General features: G+C 41.9%; 1 protein-coding gene across 1 annotated transcript; it reads right to left on the reverse strand.

The window, feature by feature from the left end:
- Nucleotides 1–712: 712 nt before the first annotated feature.
- Nucleotides 713–15,666, reverse strand: NMRK2 (nicotinamide riboside kinase 2). The gene is made up of 7 exons (XM_063147401.1): nucleotides 15,573–15,666; nucleotides 10,890–10,980; nucleotides 5,183–5,231; nucleotides 4,781–4,952; nucleotides 2,900–2,971; nucleotides 1,230–1,336; nucleotides 713–1,043 (listed from the first exon to the last, which is right to left on the reverse strand). Exons 1-7 carry the CDS (start codon nucleotides 15,596–15,598, stop codon nucleotides 958–960), a joined length of 603 nt encoding a protein of 200 aa, XP_063003471.1. The 5' UTR covers nucleotides 15,599–15,666; the 3' UTR covers nucleotides 713–957.
- Nucleotides 15,667–17,894: the final 2,228 nt, after the last annotated feature.

Consider the following 17,894-nt stretch of genomic DNA (forward strand, 5'->3'; position numbering starts at 1 on the left):
GCTCTGAGTTTTGCCCCAGTGTAGAAGTTTCGTTCATGAGTGTTAAAAGTCATTTCACGAAGTTGTTAGAACAGTCTCCGGAATTGTGATAGCGGCTGGGGTTTTAGGCAGAGACCTTGGCCAGAATCTACACCAAGCAGGATATTCCAGCAGTATATAGAGGCAGGAGCCACACGACTGCTTTATAGCAGCGTTGAAGTGCACTGACAACTGTTGGGACTCATAAGACACAGACCATATACCGCTTTCATACCGCTATATCCTGCCTGGTGTAGATCAAGCCCTCGTTCACCCCTACCTGGAGCAACGAACCTGCAACCTTCTGAATGCAAAGCAGGTGCTAAACTTCTCCCCAATGTTGCTTCGTACAACTAAATACAAGACCAAACGTTTAAATGTTTCTTTAATGAGTGTACAATGTGGTATCATACAAGCAATTAAACAGAGGCTAACTACGGACACAAAAGTAACAGACGCAATCTAATTGTTCCATTATAAAAATGCCTATTTGAAACAAACATTTCAACTGATGGGATATAAAACAAGGAAATAAATTACTGTAACTTTCAATTATATACATAAAGTTGTTTTCCAAAGGATAGCATCAGAAGGGCTTTTCAGGGCGCAGTCCTAGGTGTGTTTAGAAGAAAAAAGTCCTACATCTCCCGTCATCCATAGTGGCTGGGGGAAGCTGGGCATTGTAGTGCTTTTTCTGTCTAAACATGCATAGGACTGAACCCTTTGATACTTAATCCTACATATTCCAGTTAATATTCAAAATAGTATTTACATCAAATTTGTACACGGATCTCTCTGTTTTCCACAGATCCTGAAAAACAAGAAGGAGGAAATTAAAATCCAAATTGCAAAAAAAAACCAAAGTTAGCCATTTTATTCTGGAGGTGGAAGGCCCCGTTTTCTCCTCCTGCTCCCTGAGACAATCAGGAATATATTCACCTATGAACTATTCAAAAGCTTGTTCTGTATATCTTGAAAGACTTGCATATAAAGGTCATCCCTGGACTTCAGGCCATCCAGATAAACTGGAAAGAAGAACAGACGGTTTCAAATTTTCCCTGCAAAACTGCACTAATTGTGTTAATTTACATTTTTGGCATGAATTTACATATCTAGCCCACTAATTTCACACACACGCACACACACACACACACTAGACATGTACACTCAGAAATTCCTTCTTAGTCATAGTCAAATTATTGCCAACTTACCAACGTCAACTTCGCTGGCCTCCATTTCCTTCCTGTGTTTAAGATACATGGGCCAAACATGGCCATCGAAGAGACCAGGTGGATCGGGAACTGTATAGTTACGTGTACTGCAAACAAGAAAAGAAATCTCTTAGCCAGTAGGGTTTGCAATTCCAATCCGCTTCTTCACTCCATCACACCTGTGTTTGTTTTTAGACTAAAGTAAGCATAACATTTTTTTGTACTGCAGGTATTTGCATTCTGGTTTTTTTTTTGTATTGAATTCAGCATTAAATTCTCTTTCAATTGATATATAAACATTTGAATTTCGTGAAACGGAACATTTTCTATAAGCAGGCAAAGTTGCAAAAGATGAAAATTTCAAAAAGGGTCCACAATTTTGGCCCCCACTGTAATGATGAATGAGACTCAAGTGCAATAACATGACCACTGGTGACAGCTGACCTTACACGTCAAAGTAATGCAGGAATATTGTGAGTTCTGCTGAGCAGGCTGCTATAATCATATACAGATTTATCTTGCAAAGCTCTTGCATAGCACAGTTAGGTGCTATGTATTTATTATTTATGCATACTATTGCTTGATAGCCTAAAATCTCTAAGCGGGTGATGTCAAAAATACACGTAATACAATATAAAAACCAATTTGAAAATAATGTAAAATAATAAACACATTAAAAACATTATAGCAAGGACAATAGTGGGACAGATCAGTCTCATAATGGGTTGCAAGACAGGGAAAGTAAGTAAGCATGTATGACTTCAAGAGGCTTTTCAACCTTGCCACAGTTTCTCCCTCTTGAACCACGCGTGGGGGAGCATTCCAGAGGGTGGGTGTCACCACCGAGAAGGCTCCGCTATGGGATGTTACTTGGAGACACACTATCGGTAGGTGGAGGAGATGATAGAGCTGCAACTGGACACCGTTTATCTCCTAAATTCCGGCCTTTACAGAGTCAACGGGCCTGTTCAGAAGACACCTTAAACCACGGCTTTAATTATGGTGAATTAAGGCCTTTTGCTTTATTCATCATGGTTAAAGCCATGGTTTCAGGTGTCTTCTGAACACAGCCCAGCTTTCTGTCTTAACCACCATGGTTAAATCCATGGTTTCAGGTGTCTTCTGAACACAGCCCAGCTTTCTGTCTTAACCACCATGGTTAAATCCATGGTTTAAGGTGTCTTCTGAACACAGCCCAGCTTTCTGTCTTAACCACCATGGTTAAAGCCATGGTTTAAGGTGTCTTCTGAACACAGCCCAGCTTTCTGTCTTAAACACCATGGTTAAAGCCATGGTTTCAGGTGTCTTCTGAACACAGCCCAGCTTTCTGTCTTAACCACCATGGTTAAAGCCATGGTTTAAGGTGTCTTCTGAACACAGCCCAGCTTTCTGTCTTAACCACCATGGTTAAAGCCATGGTTTAAGGTGTCTTCTGAACACAGCCCAGCTTTCTGTCTTAACCACCATGGTTAAAACCATGGTTTAAAGTGTCTTCTGAACGGGGCCCATTACATCTAATAACTGTATAATCCTGAAGTTCCTTTAAAAGATGTGTTTGGGACAGTAGGGGAAGTTTTCTAACGTTACAATCTGCAACTGCTTCGTAGGAATGAGGAGAAGATGACTTGAAATTTCAATATCACGAGATTCAGGTTAAGACACTGACGTACCTCCTTCTCCGTTTGCATTCGTCATATGGAACTGCTAAGTAGTAACGTTTGTCAAACAACTCCACTAGTGGCCTGAGGAAAGGAGAAAACGAGACGAGAGCATTGGTTCTGCATTGCCGAAGCGCTTGAGATATGAATAACCCTAACCCATATCCTTCTATCCATGGCTTCTAGCATCGTATTGCAACAAGTTGTTTTCGTGTAAGGTATAATTATGCACAACACAAATAAATAATACTTTTATCCTTCGTAATGACACCTGCTGCTCTCCAGCACAATATCGCTGATATTGACGGAACATTTGAGCTATCTTACGAAACAAATTTGGTTCCAAACACCTAGACGACTGAGACTCGGTTAGGAAAAACAAATCAGATACTTGATTCAAGGCTCATAGCTCAGTGATCGACTGCCTGCTTTACATGTAGCCGGGCCCAGTTTTGATGCCTGGCATTTCCAGGTAGGGCTGGAAAAACACACACTTGAAACCTTGGAGTGTCAACAATATTGGGTTAGGTGGACATTGGTCTGACTCAGTATAAGGCAGCTTTATATGTTCCTCAGGAAGTTCCATCATCAGACTGAAGGATTAGAACAATCTCAAACTATTTCTTTATAAAAGTTTGACTCACAGAATTTTCAACCACTGATCATAGAAAGTTTAGACTTACCAGTGGTTTCTGATCGGTGATAGACTATATAGTCCACCCTTCCCCTCCATACGCCTTAGACTACAACTCCCATCAATCCCCAGCACCATCTGAAGGGCCCCAGGTTGGGGAAGGCTATAGGAGAAGCCGCAACACCATAGGGCTCATAGGAAGGCAACGTTTTCCATTGCTAGATCTCTCCATGGGTTCAGAAAGTTTTCTACATTCCTCACATATCGGTCAGGTGGAGACGATTTAGGAATGTAAATGCGGAGCTAGACAGCGATCCCTGAAAACACCTCTAAAGAGCTAAATCTAAGGATTCACAGCCTCCCTGTATTTGTGTGTGATTTTTTTCCCTTTCAAAACAGCTACAGGCCAGAGGAAATTTGCCAAAGCACTGCTGAAATTCACTTCTGATATGTAGTCACCCTGTAGAGATGAGTGATTTATAGGTGACTTCCTGTCCGATGGGGAAGAAGGGTTCACCTTTAAGCCTAGCTTTGCAGGCACCCTGTTTTTCTAAGTATTTGGCATGTGTGCACACAATGTGTCACCTTAAGCCATGACTTCATTTCATAGAATCATAGAATAGCAGAGTTGGAAGAGGCCTGCAAGGCCATCGAGTCCAACCCCCTGCTCAATGCAGGAATCCACCCTAAAGCATCCCTGACAGATGGTTGCCCAGCTGCCTCTAGTGTGGGAGAGCCCACAACCTCCCTAGGCCACTGGTTCCATTGTCGTACTGCTCTAACAGTCAGGAAGTTTTTCCTGATGTCCAGCCGGAATCTGGCTTATAGACCCCTTCCAACTCTACGATTCTATGATTTCCTGACCGTCACTTCTCCACGCTTCCTCGTTCTTCCTGGAGGAGAAAGAGGAAGTAAAGAAAGACCACTTGTCCCATTCAGGGACCATTTATATTGTGCCGCTTTTCCTGCACACAGCAGGAGATCGCAGAACATTCTGGTTGTTGTTTTTTTAAAAAAAAGGATTAAAAGGGGTCTAATTTGCTACGGAAAAACGAGCGGCAGGCAAACGCCGTTGTCTAATGGATGTGTGCACATCCGTACGCGGGCCGTAGTGAGTGTGCGGTAAAACGCTCATCTGACAGAGGGTGACAATGCAGCAGCTGCTGTTCAAGACACAGGACCAGGTTTCAATTTAAAATAAGAAGTCAGCCTCCAAAAGAATAATTGAAGTAAGCAACAGAGAAGTAAAAGGAATCTACCTGTAGTTGTAAAGCAGGAAGCCTTCAATGACCAGTATGTGGATATTGTCCGAACTGGGTGTCTTTGAGCCGCGTGAAACACTCACTCCATGGGATCGGGCAAACTTCACAGGATTCTCAATCCATGCCTGGACAGTGCTCACCATAGCGTCCATATCCAAGGAAGCCAAGACTAGATAGAAGGAAAGGGGAAAATACACACACACACACACACAAAAAGAATAAAATCAGTACAAAAACAGATGAAACGCTCAAGTGTGGAAATGTATGAATTATAAACGTGTATTTATAGAATTATGTAAGTTTTACAATTAAGTCTTTATTTAATAATGTTATAGTGATAAAAAAAATGTACTTAGGAAAATATACATTACTGCATCCTATAGCGAACACCGTTCTTACCATCCCATTGCTTAAAGCCGTCGTCCCCAACTTGTATTTGATCTTGTGGCTGAAATATAGTGACCAATAAAACATTGCTGCAAATGCAGGGTGATCCGTTATCTACGATCTGATCACAACCTGGACACTACTGCAAAATACACTCACTCTCTCTCTCTCTCACACACACACACACATACATACACAATGGAGGTACAGTGCTCATTTAGCAAAACAACTTGATGCAGAACAGTGGCGACACAGATGTCCTCACCCAACCCTGGAGGGCCACCTGGCCCCAAGAATTTCAGAATTTTAGCTTTTGCTCTCCAGTCCCCACTGAGTAGGGTGACCATTATGGAAAGGAGGACAGGGCTCCTGTATCTTTAACAGCTGTATAGAAAAAGGGAATTTCACCTGGTGAAACCCCCTCGTCATCACAATAGCTAAAGCTGCAGGAGCCCTGCCCTCTATTGAATCTGGTCAAGAGGACAGGGCTCCTGAAGCTTTAACTGTTGTGATGAAGAGGGGGTTTCACCAGGGGCTACGTGCCTACAAAGGACACCTGCTGAAATTCCCTTTTCAATACGACCGTTAAAGATACAGGAGCCTGGTCCTCCTTTCCATAGGGCCACCCTGCCACTGAACCACTTCTCCAAGTTTCAAATGCCGTCTCCAGTGACTGACTGGCTATGAACTCATGGCTCTAACGCCACAGCTGCACTTTTAGGACATTAGTAATATAGCTAGTTTTAAGTTACAGCTGCCCATGGCCCCAGAGGACGTGTTAGATTATGAGCCCAGAATGACCTGACACAGCCCTAGTGCTGATGTCAAGTCGGCGAGTTCTCTTGGGAACCGCGTTGTCCAGGTATCGAAGTGTAATAAATAAATAGCACTTATTTAAACATTTATGTTAATCTGGACATTGTCCTTTTTTTAATCTTAAGTTTACAATTTCATTTATAAATTCAATGCAACAAGAGCCAAAATCCTGGCTTAATGAAGGGGATGTCACGTCTTCCTTTTAGTATTTGACCGCTGAAGCTCTTGACCAGCTGGACACCTGTGGCTTTCCTTTCTTGGTCCCCAGACAGACGGCCTGAATTAATCTTTAGATAAGCATGATGGGTAATGAGATCTCTTGTTCAGCTTTGTGATACTTTTCTTTTCGTTAGTATCAAGGCCGGGCCGAGAAGTCCTACAACGGCTCTGTGTGCATAAGCGATTTTACTTGGGTGTTGGTCCCAGACTTGACTTTGTCTTGCTTTAACTCCCGTTGGAATCAATGGGACCCAAGTCAGCCATGACCAACTTACCCACTGATTTCAGTGGCACTAAACGGCGACTTAGATGGGATGCAACCTCTCTACAGGCGGAGGGAGGGGGCGATGCTATTTGCCATGCGAAGTTTACAAGATGGCAAAAGCTTGTGATATAATTTAGGGACGCGGCGTTGACGGAGATAGCAGCAGGACGCATGCTGTGGACAAGGCCTGTAGGGTGGCCAGGTGGAAAACGTGGACAGGCCTCCTGCATTTTTTTGGTGGTTGTGTGGAAGAGGGGATTTCAGCAGGTGTAGCTACACTTGCTGAAATCCCCTCTTCTGCACCACTGCGGACAATGCAGAAGACCTATCGGCTTTATTGCATCTGGCCACCCCGTCTCCCATGCAGAAGTGACAGCTGTGGAAAGTCCCTTTTCTAGAAAGCTTTTAAAGGAACAGGTGCCCCGGCCATGTCTGTTGCAGCCGTTTCCCTGCAGACCACGTTCCTCCTGATGTCGCATGAATAACGGTTAGGGTAAGGCCAGGACCTAAATCGAGGCCAGATCTACACCAAGTGGGACATGACACTTTGGAAACGGTTTGAAAACTGTATACGGAGTCTGGCACGAGCCCCAACAGTTTTCAATGTTGTTATAAACCGTTTTAAAGCAGTAGTGTAGACCCTGCCCTGGGGTCTCCAATGTGTCTCCAATCACACCAACGTGTCCCTGCACACCTCTCTTGGTGACCACCACCTCCTGGGCCTAATCTACACCTGCCGTTTATCCCGGGGTGGTCATGAGGTTGTCCTTGTGCATCCAAATGACACACAGCTGATCCCGGGGTGAATCAGGAGTCCGTCCGCCATCTTTAGAGTGGCGCTTAGCATCTTCCAATGCCTAGTGTGTGTGTGTGTTTTAAAAATCATTCCTTTGTGCATGATTGGCCCACTCAATTGGGCAAATGTCTCCTCCTTTAACAGAAAATGGCACCCTGGAATATTCCTCTTTACTTCCGGGACAACTCGCTGGTGATTTTCCGGGACGATATTGGAAGTGGAAAACTCTGTGATCGTCCCTCCCTACTCTCCAAAGGGCTGGAGTAGCTGAGCCCCGATTTTATTTCTTAAAATACTCTGTATTATTATTATTTTTTTAAAAAAAGCAGTTAACTGGGAGGTTAGCATATTGCAAAGCGAAGGGCTGCCTTATGGCGCCATCTTTAATTGGCTTCAAAAGAGCAGATTTTGTGTTTTAAGAGATGCTTTGCACTTAGGTTCTTGGACAATTTCCTTTTCTTTTAGTCTCATCAGTTTGCCTTCTGGGAAATGAGTGTTTTGACACCAGCCATGCCCGCTATGACAACGATTTTATGAATAGGCAAGACCCAGCCCTACGGCAGCCATTTTGTGAGAGCACCCATGACATTGTCTCAAAATTGCAAAATGTGTCCCATGACCCAAAAGGGTTGGGGAGCCGTGTACCTAAACAACTGGAAATAAGTCCATTGGCACACGTGGTATTTCCTAAGACCTAAGAATAACGCACATATTGCTTTAGCTGAGGTGGGACACACGATTATATGCCGCTATCTTGATCCTGCTTAGGGTAGCCAGATGCAAAAGCAGAAAAGGATCTAGGGCCACAGCTAGACCTAAGATTTATCCCTGGATCGTCCCAATCCCCTTTCCTTTTGTGTCATGTCTTTTAGATTGTAAGCCTGTGGGCAGGGACTGTCAAGAAATACTTTTGTAAGCCGCCGTGAGAGCCTTTTTTGGATGAATGGCGGCATAAAAATGTTTAAATAAATAAATAAATAAATCTAGGTGACACACCGGGGATCCACTGCTCAGGCAGGGGGGAACCCTGAATGATCCCAGGATAAACCTTAGATCTAGCTGTGGCCTTGGTCCTTTAATACAAATTTCAGCAGGGATAGCTCTCCACACACCCTGCGCATGTACATCATGACACGTAACGCTATGCCTGTAAATCAGTACATGAGTACCCGTGTCTGCAATCACCCGTACGCTGCCTTTGAGGTGAAAGGACTGTGGCACATATGTGTACGGACAGGTTTGCTTGTGCACACATGCATATTAATGTCATCGCCCTTTTCCTTCTACATCCATTTTTTTTCTTGGGTGTCGTGTAAGATTGTACACCTGCGAGCAAGAATTTGTCTCGTTTGTTTGCTTGTAAACTACTCTGGTTAGTAGAATATTGCGCTTTTTCAAAGAACGGAACTGGAACTGGAGTCAGGGGTGGCGAGTTTATAAGTTTCAGAGTAAAGGGTGATGACAAATTTCAGAGAAAGAGGTGGTGGGTGTCGGGCAGTTAATGGCAGGGGAAAAGAATCATAGAGTCATAGAATAGTAGAGTTGGAAGGGGCCTAAAAGGCCATCAAGTCCAACCCCCTGTGGTGTGGAGAGGAGAGGAGAAAATCTTTCGGTATATTTGCAACAGCTTCCTCTCGCTATGCTAAACCCCATTTCGAAAACAAACATCCAAAGAATTATACAAATGGAAATTATATTTCAGAATAGAATAACAGTAATACTATGTGTTCGATAGAACTGCAAATTGAAATACAAACATTTGGGGGGGACAGCTTTTAAAATTAGAAATATGTATATGCTAGGACAATAAAGCGTGCTTTAAGGGCAGTTTAAAAGAGGCATAATAGTTGAAGCCAAACTATTTGGTTTTAAGGTAAATATGGGAGGCCACGGAATACATGAAGGGCATTTATGGGATGGGAAAGTATATGAGAAGTGTTTCCTTCAAAGAACAGCAGGGATCCTGCAGTAGGGATGAAGTGAACTACCTTTATAGGGTACCATTTTTGATACCATTTGTGTTTGAATACCTTTCTGTCCTTCCAAACGAAATGTTTCCCCCCCACCCCAGATACCATTGGCATCCTATATTACATTATACATTGCCTATCACCTGGGGAAGAGTTATAGGTAATTCTGCTGAGGCGTGTATCAAAATGCGTGCGCCAGAGACCGAGGGACTGCCATGCGTAACGTGTGCGAGGTTGGTTTAGATCGGAGGCTTAGAAATTGCATTTCGGGGAACCCTGGGCTCATAGGATCTCAGGAAATTGCCTTATACTGAATCAGACCATTGGTTCACATAATCTAGTATTGTCGACACTGACTTGCAGTGGTTCCCAGGTAAGATTTGTTCCTGGCACTAGCTGGAAATATTGGGGGTTCTACAAGCTTCGACCGCTGAGCTATTCCTAAAGCTTTCCTAAAGCTTTTAAAACTTGATTTTGTTCTGACTTTATACTGTTAGTTTTACCCTACCCAGTGCCTGTTTGCATTCTCTTCCCCTCCTCATTGTTTTATTATGATTTTATTAGAATGTAAGCCTATGCGGCAGGGTCTTGCTATTTACTGTTTGACTCTGTACAGCACCATGTACATTGATGGTGCTATATAAATAAATAAATAAATAATAATAATAATAAGGATGCAATCCTATGCAGGTTATGCAGGGAAAAAGTCCTACAACTCCCATCATGGCTGGCTGGGGAATGCTGGGAATTGTAGGACCTTTTTCTGCCTGAACATGCATAGGGTTGCATCCTTAGTGAGAAGATAAGACATGCAGACAAACGTCCTCGAATGGTCCATCACCACCAATCACACTGGGTGCATTCAAGGGCACACCATCGCTTCACGCAACCGAATGTGCATCTTTGGACATGCCCCAGAATCATCTGCAACAACCTGCAGACCATCCTTGGCAGACACGTTGACGGGCTGAACGTTTGAAAACCAGTGCTTTTTACGCCATTGGTACCGTTTCCCGTTAACAGTAGAGATTCCTTCAACTTAACGTGAATCCGTTGCCTCGGAATACCACTGAATCACGTTGTTTTGCTCATGAATGGCGGTAAAAGAGGGCATCACATCTACCCCCGTAGTTGCAATGTCTACAGGAGAAGGGAGGATTTTAGCTGGGGAACATGGACGGGAGGGTGCTGTTGCACCATGTCCTGCTTGTGCATCCTTGGCCGATGGCTGGTTGGCCACTGTGTGAACAGAGTGATGGACTAAATGGACCCTTGGTCTGATCCAGCATCAGGGCTCTTCTGATGTTCTTATGTTCTTAATCCATGTTAGTGATTATCACAAGACCAGTGGGGGAGGTACTATACCACATTAGCTAATCTGGAATAAAAGTGTATTTGTGCATATACTGTTGCTTATACCAAGTGCGTTTTGTACCGGACAAAATAAACACGTACTAATGCACATCTAAGCATCACGATGGACTCTAGCCATGCACACTTGGTCCCGACTAGAACATTAGTTATTGGGCAGATTAGAAATCGCTACAATGCACACCGCGCATTACATCTTAGCAAGACGCGTGCACATTACACGCACGCGTTCATAAACAGGAAGCGTTCGATCTAAAACTAAACGTAGGAAAGGATACTTACCTTGAAGAAATCATCTTGATGGACAACGCAACAGTTTGGCAGTGTTTTGGTAAGTCTTTTGGTCAAAGTGGTCTTGCCACCATTGGTCACGCTAGATAAGAAAATTCGGAGCAGAATTGTGGGAATGTTAGAATGACAACGGAACGACAACGTTCAACGAGCATATATGTAACCTTTGCGCGGACATCACTTCCGCCTTCAGGTTATTATTGGTATTATTATATTAACCCAAACCAGGATTAGACTTCTTCAGCACTCAATGGATCCTTAACCGAAAGAGCTGTTAGATATTAGTTCTGGGCTCCACAATTCAAGAAGGATGCAGACAAGCTGGAGCGTGTTCAGAAGAGGGCAACCAGGATGATCAGGGGTCTAGAAACAAAGCCCTATGAAGAGAGACTGGAAGAACTGGGCATGTTTAGCCTGGAGAAGAGAAGATGGAGGGGAGACATGACAGCACTCTTCAAAGACTTAAATGGTTGTCACACAGAGGAGGGCCAGGATCTCTTCTCGATCCTCCCAGAGTGCAGGACACGGAATAACGGGCTCAAGTTAATGGAAGCCAGATTCCGGCTGGACATCAGGAAAAACTTCCTAACTGTTAGAGCAGTGCGACGGTGGAATCAGTGACCTAGGGAGGTTGTGGGCTCTCCCACACTAGAGGCCTTTGGACAACCATCTGTCAGGGATGCTTTAGGGTGGATTCCTGCATTGAGCAAGGGTTGGACTCGATGGCCTTGTAGGCCCCTTCCAACTCTGCTATTCTATGATTCTATGATTCTATGAAGGGGGGGAAATGCCTGCAAAACACACACTCACACAAACGATAATGAGATTTACCACATTGCATTTTATTCTTTTAAATATTTCTAACGCATTTTTTTTTAAATTTTTTGACTGATTGCATGGCCTTTTAGTCTTTTGACTGTTTGTCATCCAGCGGGAGAACACTGGTTATTGGATAGAATAATAACTAAATAATAAATAAATGTGTGCTCTAGCCTTAATAACTGCGCCGATTGGCTACGCCTACAGTGACCCTATGAAAAGGAGGACAGGGCTCCTGCATCTTTAACAGTTGTATTGAAAAGGAAATTTCAGCAGGTTTTATTTGTATATATGGGGAACCTGGTGAAATTCCCTCTTTATCACAACAGTTAAAGCTGCCCTCTTTTAAATCTGGTCACTCTAGTATAGCTCCTGCAGCTTTAACTGTTGTGACGAAGAGGGGATTTCACCAGGTTCTCCATTTATACAAATGACACCTGCTGAAATTCCCTTTTCTATGCAACTGTTAAAGATACAGGAGCCCGGTCCTCCTTTTCATAGGGTCACCCTACTTAGGGTGCAATCCTAGGTGTATTTAGACAGTAACAAAAGGGTGGATCTTTAGACAGGAAAAGACCTATTCACACCAGTGGTTCTTACTTCTGAGTAAATGCATGCAGGGGCAATGCTTTATAATTTGGGTTAAAGTAGGGTGACCATATGAAAAGGAGGACAGGGCTCCTGTATCTTTAACAGTTGCATAGAAAAGGGAATTTCAGCAGGTGACATTTGTATATATGGAGAAGCTGATGAAATTCCCTCTTCTTCACCACAGTTAAAGCTGCAGGAGCTATACTAGAGTGACCAGATTTAAAAGAGGGCAGGGCTCCTGCAGCTTTCACTGTGGTGATGAAGAGGGAATTTCACCAGGTTCCCCATATATACAAATGACACCTGCTGAAATTCCCTTTTCAATTCAAGTGTTAAAGATACAGGAGCCCGGTCCTCTTTTTCATAGGGTCACCCTAGCAGAGAGCCCACATTTTTGAGACTGCAGTGTCCATTTATTCAGAAGCTTACTCATGAGAAAACCACACAGAGCATCTAGCTGCATTCCTATGCACACTTGGGAATAAGCACCATTCAAATCAATGGGACTTAGTCCCGTGTACACCATGCAGACGTTCAGGCAAGCTTTGCGTGTTTCGTTTCACTCCCCCCCTCCCCTCCCCACCACCAACTGAGGCGCGGGGAAGGAGATTCCCAAATAAGGTAAAAAGGGCGGGAAGAGGAGGAGGGCGGAGCCCCAAGGGAGTGTTTGAAATTGCCCGCCTTTCCTTAACGCCGGGCTGTGATTGGCTGGTGGGGCTCCTCGCGGCCACAGCGGGCGCGCGCCCGCCCTGGTTATAAATAGCCCCCGCCGTTGTCCGTTAAACGGCTTTTGTGTGTGGGCGCGCGCGAGGGAGATGGGCTGGGCGGGAAAACGGACTGGGGGGGAGGGGCAATTCAAGCCCCTCAGTTTATTTATTTCCATTTTAAAAAATAAATAAATCGCTGAACCACAATATAAACACATTATAATATGATATAATATAATAAACACAATATAAACCACAAACACTGTATAGGGATCCTAACTTTCAGATTGGGTCAGGAAATGGTTTTTCCTCACAGATTTGGGAGTTGAGGGAAGGGAGATAGAAGAGTTTTCTTCTTTTCCCCTCCACAATAGGAATATATTCTGAAGAAAACCATTCTGTCAACTACACAACGTTTATTTGCGTTGTAAGGCTGCCCAAATTTCAGAATGCACCATGCTATTATTATTTATTTATATAGCACCATCAATGTACATGGTGCTGTACAGAGTAAAACAATAAAATAGCAAAATGAATTTATTTCATTTATATACAGCCCCATAGCCGAAGCTCTCTGGGCGGTTTACCACAGCTTTCCTCTTCTCCCTTAAAATGCACTAAAAGGGAAATGAAATAAAAATCCAATCGTTGTTATTAATAATAATAATAATAATAATAATAATAATAATAATAGTCAAGGTGCAAGGGGAAGTGGAAGGAGGTGATCAGGTTACTGAAAGTTTCCAAAATGTTCAAGGATATTTGCCTTCATAATAATCATGAGATTTTGTCTTCAAAAGGAAAGCAGATCAATCCCTCCACAAATTCTACAGACTTCTGTGACAGCTGTCAATCAGATTGTAAGCTCCTTGGGGGCAGAGAGCTTTAAAGCTTTCGCAATGCTTTCAGAGGGGCACATTCCTAGGCTTGTTTAGACAGAAAAGTACTACAACTCCCAGCATTTCCCAGTCAAGTGCGCTATGGGGGATGGTGGGACTTCTTTTTTCTGTCTAATTTTTATTTATTTATTTATTTATTACATTTTTATACCGCCCAATAGCCGAAGCTCTCTGGGCGGTTCTAAAACATGCGTAGGTTTGCACACAAATTTGCAATGCTCATTTAAGCTGCCAGAGAAATGAAACAGTTGCTCCATATACTCTGCTAACAGACCAGCTTTAAATTTCCCATAAAACCTATTTATCCCAGCTCTTTAAGCTGGCGCACATATTTTTCTTTCCTTATGTTTTATTTTTCTTAACAACCCTGCAAGGTGGGTTAGGCTATGACCCGTAGCAACCGGCCCAAAGTCATCCCTTGAGCTTTGTGGCTAAGTTATTATTATTATTATTATTATTATTATTATTATTATTATTATTATTTATATAGCACCATCAATGTACATGGGGCTAAGTGGGGATTTGAACCCAGATCTCATCGGATGCTATTGTTGGCTTTTATTTCATTTATTTATTTATTTATTACATTTTTATACTGCCCAATAGCCGAAGCTCTCTGGGCGGTTCACAAAAATCAAAACCATCATAAAACAACCGACAGCTTAAAAGCACAAATACAAAATACAGTATAAAAAAGCACAACCAGGATAAAACCAGGTTTTGGAACCCCTCCAAAAATGTTCCTATCTTTTTATTATGTATAATCCAGAGGGAAAATGCAATGTTTAAACAACATTAAAAAACACACATCAATAAATAGATGAAACCAGGCAAGTCAATGAAATATGTTTGGCTCTTAAACACACATTATTATTATTATTATTATTATTATTTATTTATTTATATAGCACCATCAATGTACATGCGTTCATGCGTTCATATCCCACAATGCTTCCCACTTTCCCCCATTCAATTGCAGGCATCTCTCAAGTGAACCACAACTCTTATAATGGAGCAAAATATTTAGTATCTCCTGTCTTGGATGGAGTCCAGGACACTCATTTAAAACAGATCCTGGGAAGGACATGAACAGATGCCTTCTGGTATTTCCTTCCATAAGTTAAAATAGGAATTGTTTCATTATTATTATTATTATTTATTTATATAGCACCATCAATGTACATGGTGCTGTTTCAATAACATACCAATTTATTTGGAGAGAGAGAGAAACTTTCCTACTAGGGATTACATCAGGTTGCATTCAGGATGCATTCGGGAGTTTGGAAATACCAGAATAAAAGTTTAAAAACAATATGTATTTCCTGCATATCAATAAGCTGTAGTGACACACAGATCATCGGTTTCCCGGGCCAAATCGCCCTCTAAAACAAGGGCCTCCAAGGGGTGAAATGCCCTTAAATTTGAGAATTTGGGGGCATTTTTAAAAATATCCCCACTTTTGCACACAAAAAACCAAAATGTTTAGAAACAGCAGTTTTGCGACGCAAACGGCGGATGGGCTTCTTGATTCCAATTTCTATGTTGATCTTGCACCCCTCGCTGACATCCCCGCCCCCCCATAAACATACAAATGCATTTCAAGTCCTGAAACATGCAAAAGTAAAAAAAAATGCAAGCAATGGAATGCAGAAACTTACCCTCCTATTCCTATGATGTATTTCATCTTCCTGATTTTTTTTTTTAATTTATTTAGGCAGGAATGCAGAGGAGAGATGGAAGCTTTGATGTGTTGGGAAATAATGAACCAGAATGCAGATCTTTATGCAGAGTCTTTAAGCCTGGCTCTTTGTGGCTCAACAATTTCATTCAGGAAAAAAAGGCGCGTGTGCTTGTCATTTATAGACCCCTGTGACAAAGGCCTCTCTGCCGCCCCTCCTTTTCCCCGCCCCATGTGAGGCATGGAAAAGCACACCCAAAGCTGTCAAGACCAGAAGGGGCACATTTGAGCTCAGACTGCGCAAGAGTCATGCGCACAGCAGCTGCACCTGTTGAGCACTTTTCACACATCCTCACTCGCTTGTCTGGGTTGTTTTGTTATAAATAGCTTTTTGGATGGCTTCCCTTTGCCTAAATTAGTAATGGGGAAAGGAGAAATGTCACCCCCCCTTTTTTTTTTACACTTTCACAGTTCTGTAGTAGAATTATTTCTTCTGTTTCCTAGACATATCTGCTAGGGAAGTACTTTTACTTTCTCCTAAATGATTATTAAAGGGCATTATAAATTCAACCATACTTTTATAACGTTTTCACAACTTTTATACGTTAATGCGTAATGTTTTTAAAATTAATCAGCCCATTGAAGTTTCTTCTATTTTTATCATATTGGTCTATTTTTACATTCCACCTATTGGCACACATTCATATTTCTGTGAACCGCCCAGAAGTATAATAAATAATAATAATAATAATAATAATAATAATAATAATATTGAAAATGTATAGAGAGGTCTGCCTGGCGCCTACACTGTACTCCTTTCATCGCCAGTTGAAGACCTTTTTATTCTCTCAGTATTTTAACACTTAATTTTAAGTTAAATTTAAATTTTACTGTTTTAATTATTATTATTATTATTATTTATCTATATAGCACCATCAATGTACATGGTGCTGTACAGAGTAAAACAGTAAATAGCAAGACCCTGCCGCATAGGCTTACATTCTAATAAAATCATAATAAAACAATGAGGGGAAGAGAATGCACCAAACAGGCACAGGGTAGGTTAAAACTAGCAGTATAAAGTCAGAACAAAATCAAGTTTTATAAGCTTTAGGAAAAAGAAACTCCGCATTTTAATTTAATATCAATTTTGCTGCGTGGTTTTTATTCTGGTTGTGCTTTTTATATTGTATTTTGTATTTGTGCTTTTAACCTGTTGGTTGTCTTACTGTGGTTTTAATTTTTGTGAACCGCCCAGAGAGCTTCGGCTATTGGGCGGTATTTATTTATTTATTTATTTAGAGTATTTTTATCCCGCACCTCAGCCAAAAGGCTCTCTGAGCGGCTTACAATGTATCATAAATAAATAAAATAAATATTCTAAGATAAATTGTAAAAGCGTAAAATCCCCCTGATTGTTTTGCTAGTATTTGTTGTACGTAGTATGTTAAGGCCAAATCTTCACATGGTCTGGAAGAACTGAGCTTTTCTGAACAGCATCAGTCACTAGACATAAACGGCAAATCACTTTAATTTAGACCCCTAAAATCCACTAAGGTGAAATTTGGAGCAAGCTGACTGCCTCTTTGCCACAACACTACTAGCCCCTAATGAACCAAGGTGGGATCTCTTCTGCCAATGGAAAAAGAAAAATATTTACAAATCTTTGTTTTAATACAATCTGCTCAAAGTATTTTATTTTGGGTAATCTGCTTCCTTTTCTAATTAACAAGTCAAAACAGGATGAGGGTAATACAAAAACAGAATATAAAATGTATCGATATAGCAGCAAATAGGATACAGTAACATATACAACACAGCCATAACATACTGGCATTCCTAAAGCCAGTCTCCTGTTTGGGACACACAATATAATTAGAAAATAATGTTGAAGATCCTCCTGCACAATTGCATAAAACTTGAAAGTAACACGAATAATAGGCAAAGCACAGGAATGTTATGCAGGCATGTGTGCTTCCAAAAGGTTTATCAATGTTAGGAACGGGTGGTTGATTGCTGCTATGAAGCATCGTGGTGTTTCCATTTTCAATTTTTAACATTTTCATTTTCAATAACCTGCTTATCTATTTCAGGTTCAGAATTAGTGACATTTACCCACTGTATTTATGTTCTAGGCAGGAAAAACCACCCACGTGAATAACCTATGGAGGGCCTGATGATGTCTATGTTTAGCAGGTGTTTGGCTAGGAACATGAGTCAATGTTTACTCTTCCTAGATCACAGGCCACAAACTTTTCTTGTGGGCTTCTGGCAAACTTCAGAAAATAACCTAGGGTAACCT

This window comes from Elgaria multicarinata, chromosome 23 (genome assembly GCF_023053635.1).
Source record: "Elgaria multicarinata webbii isolate HBS135686 ecotype San Diego chromosome 23, rElgMul1.1.pri, whole genome shotgun sequence".
NCBI classification, from domain to species: Eukaryota; Metazoa; Chordata; class Lepidosauria; order Squamata; family Anguidae; genus Elgaria; species Elgaria multicarinata.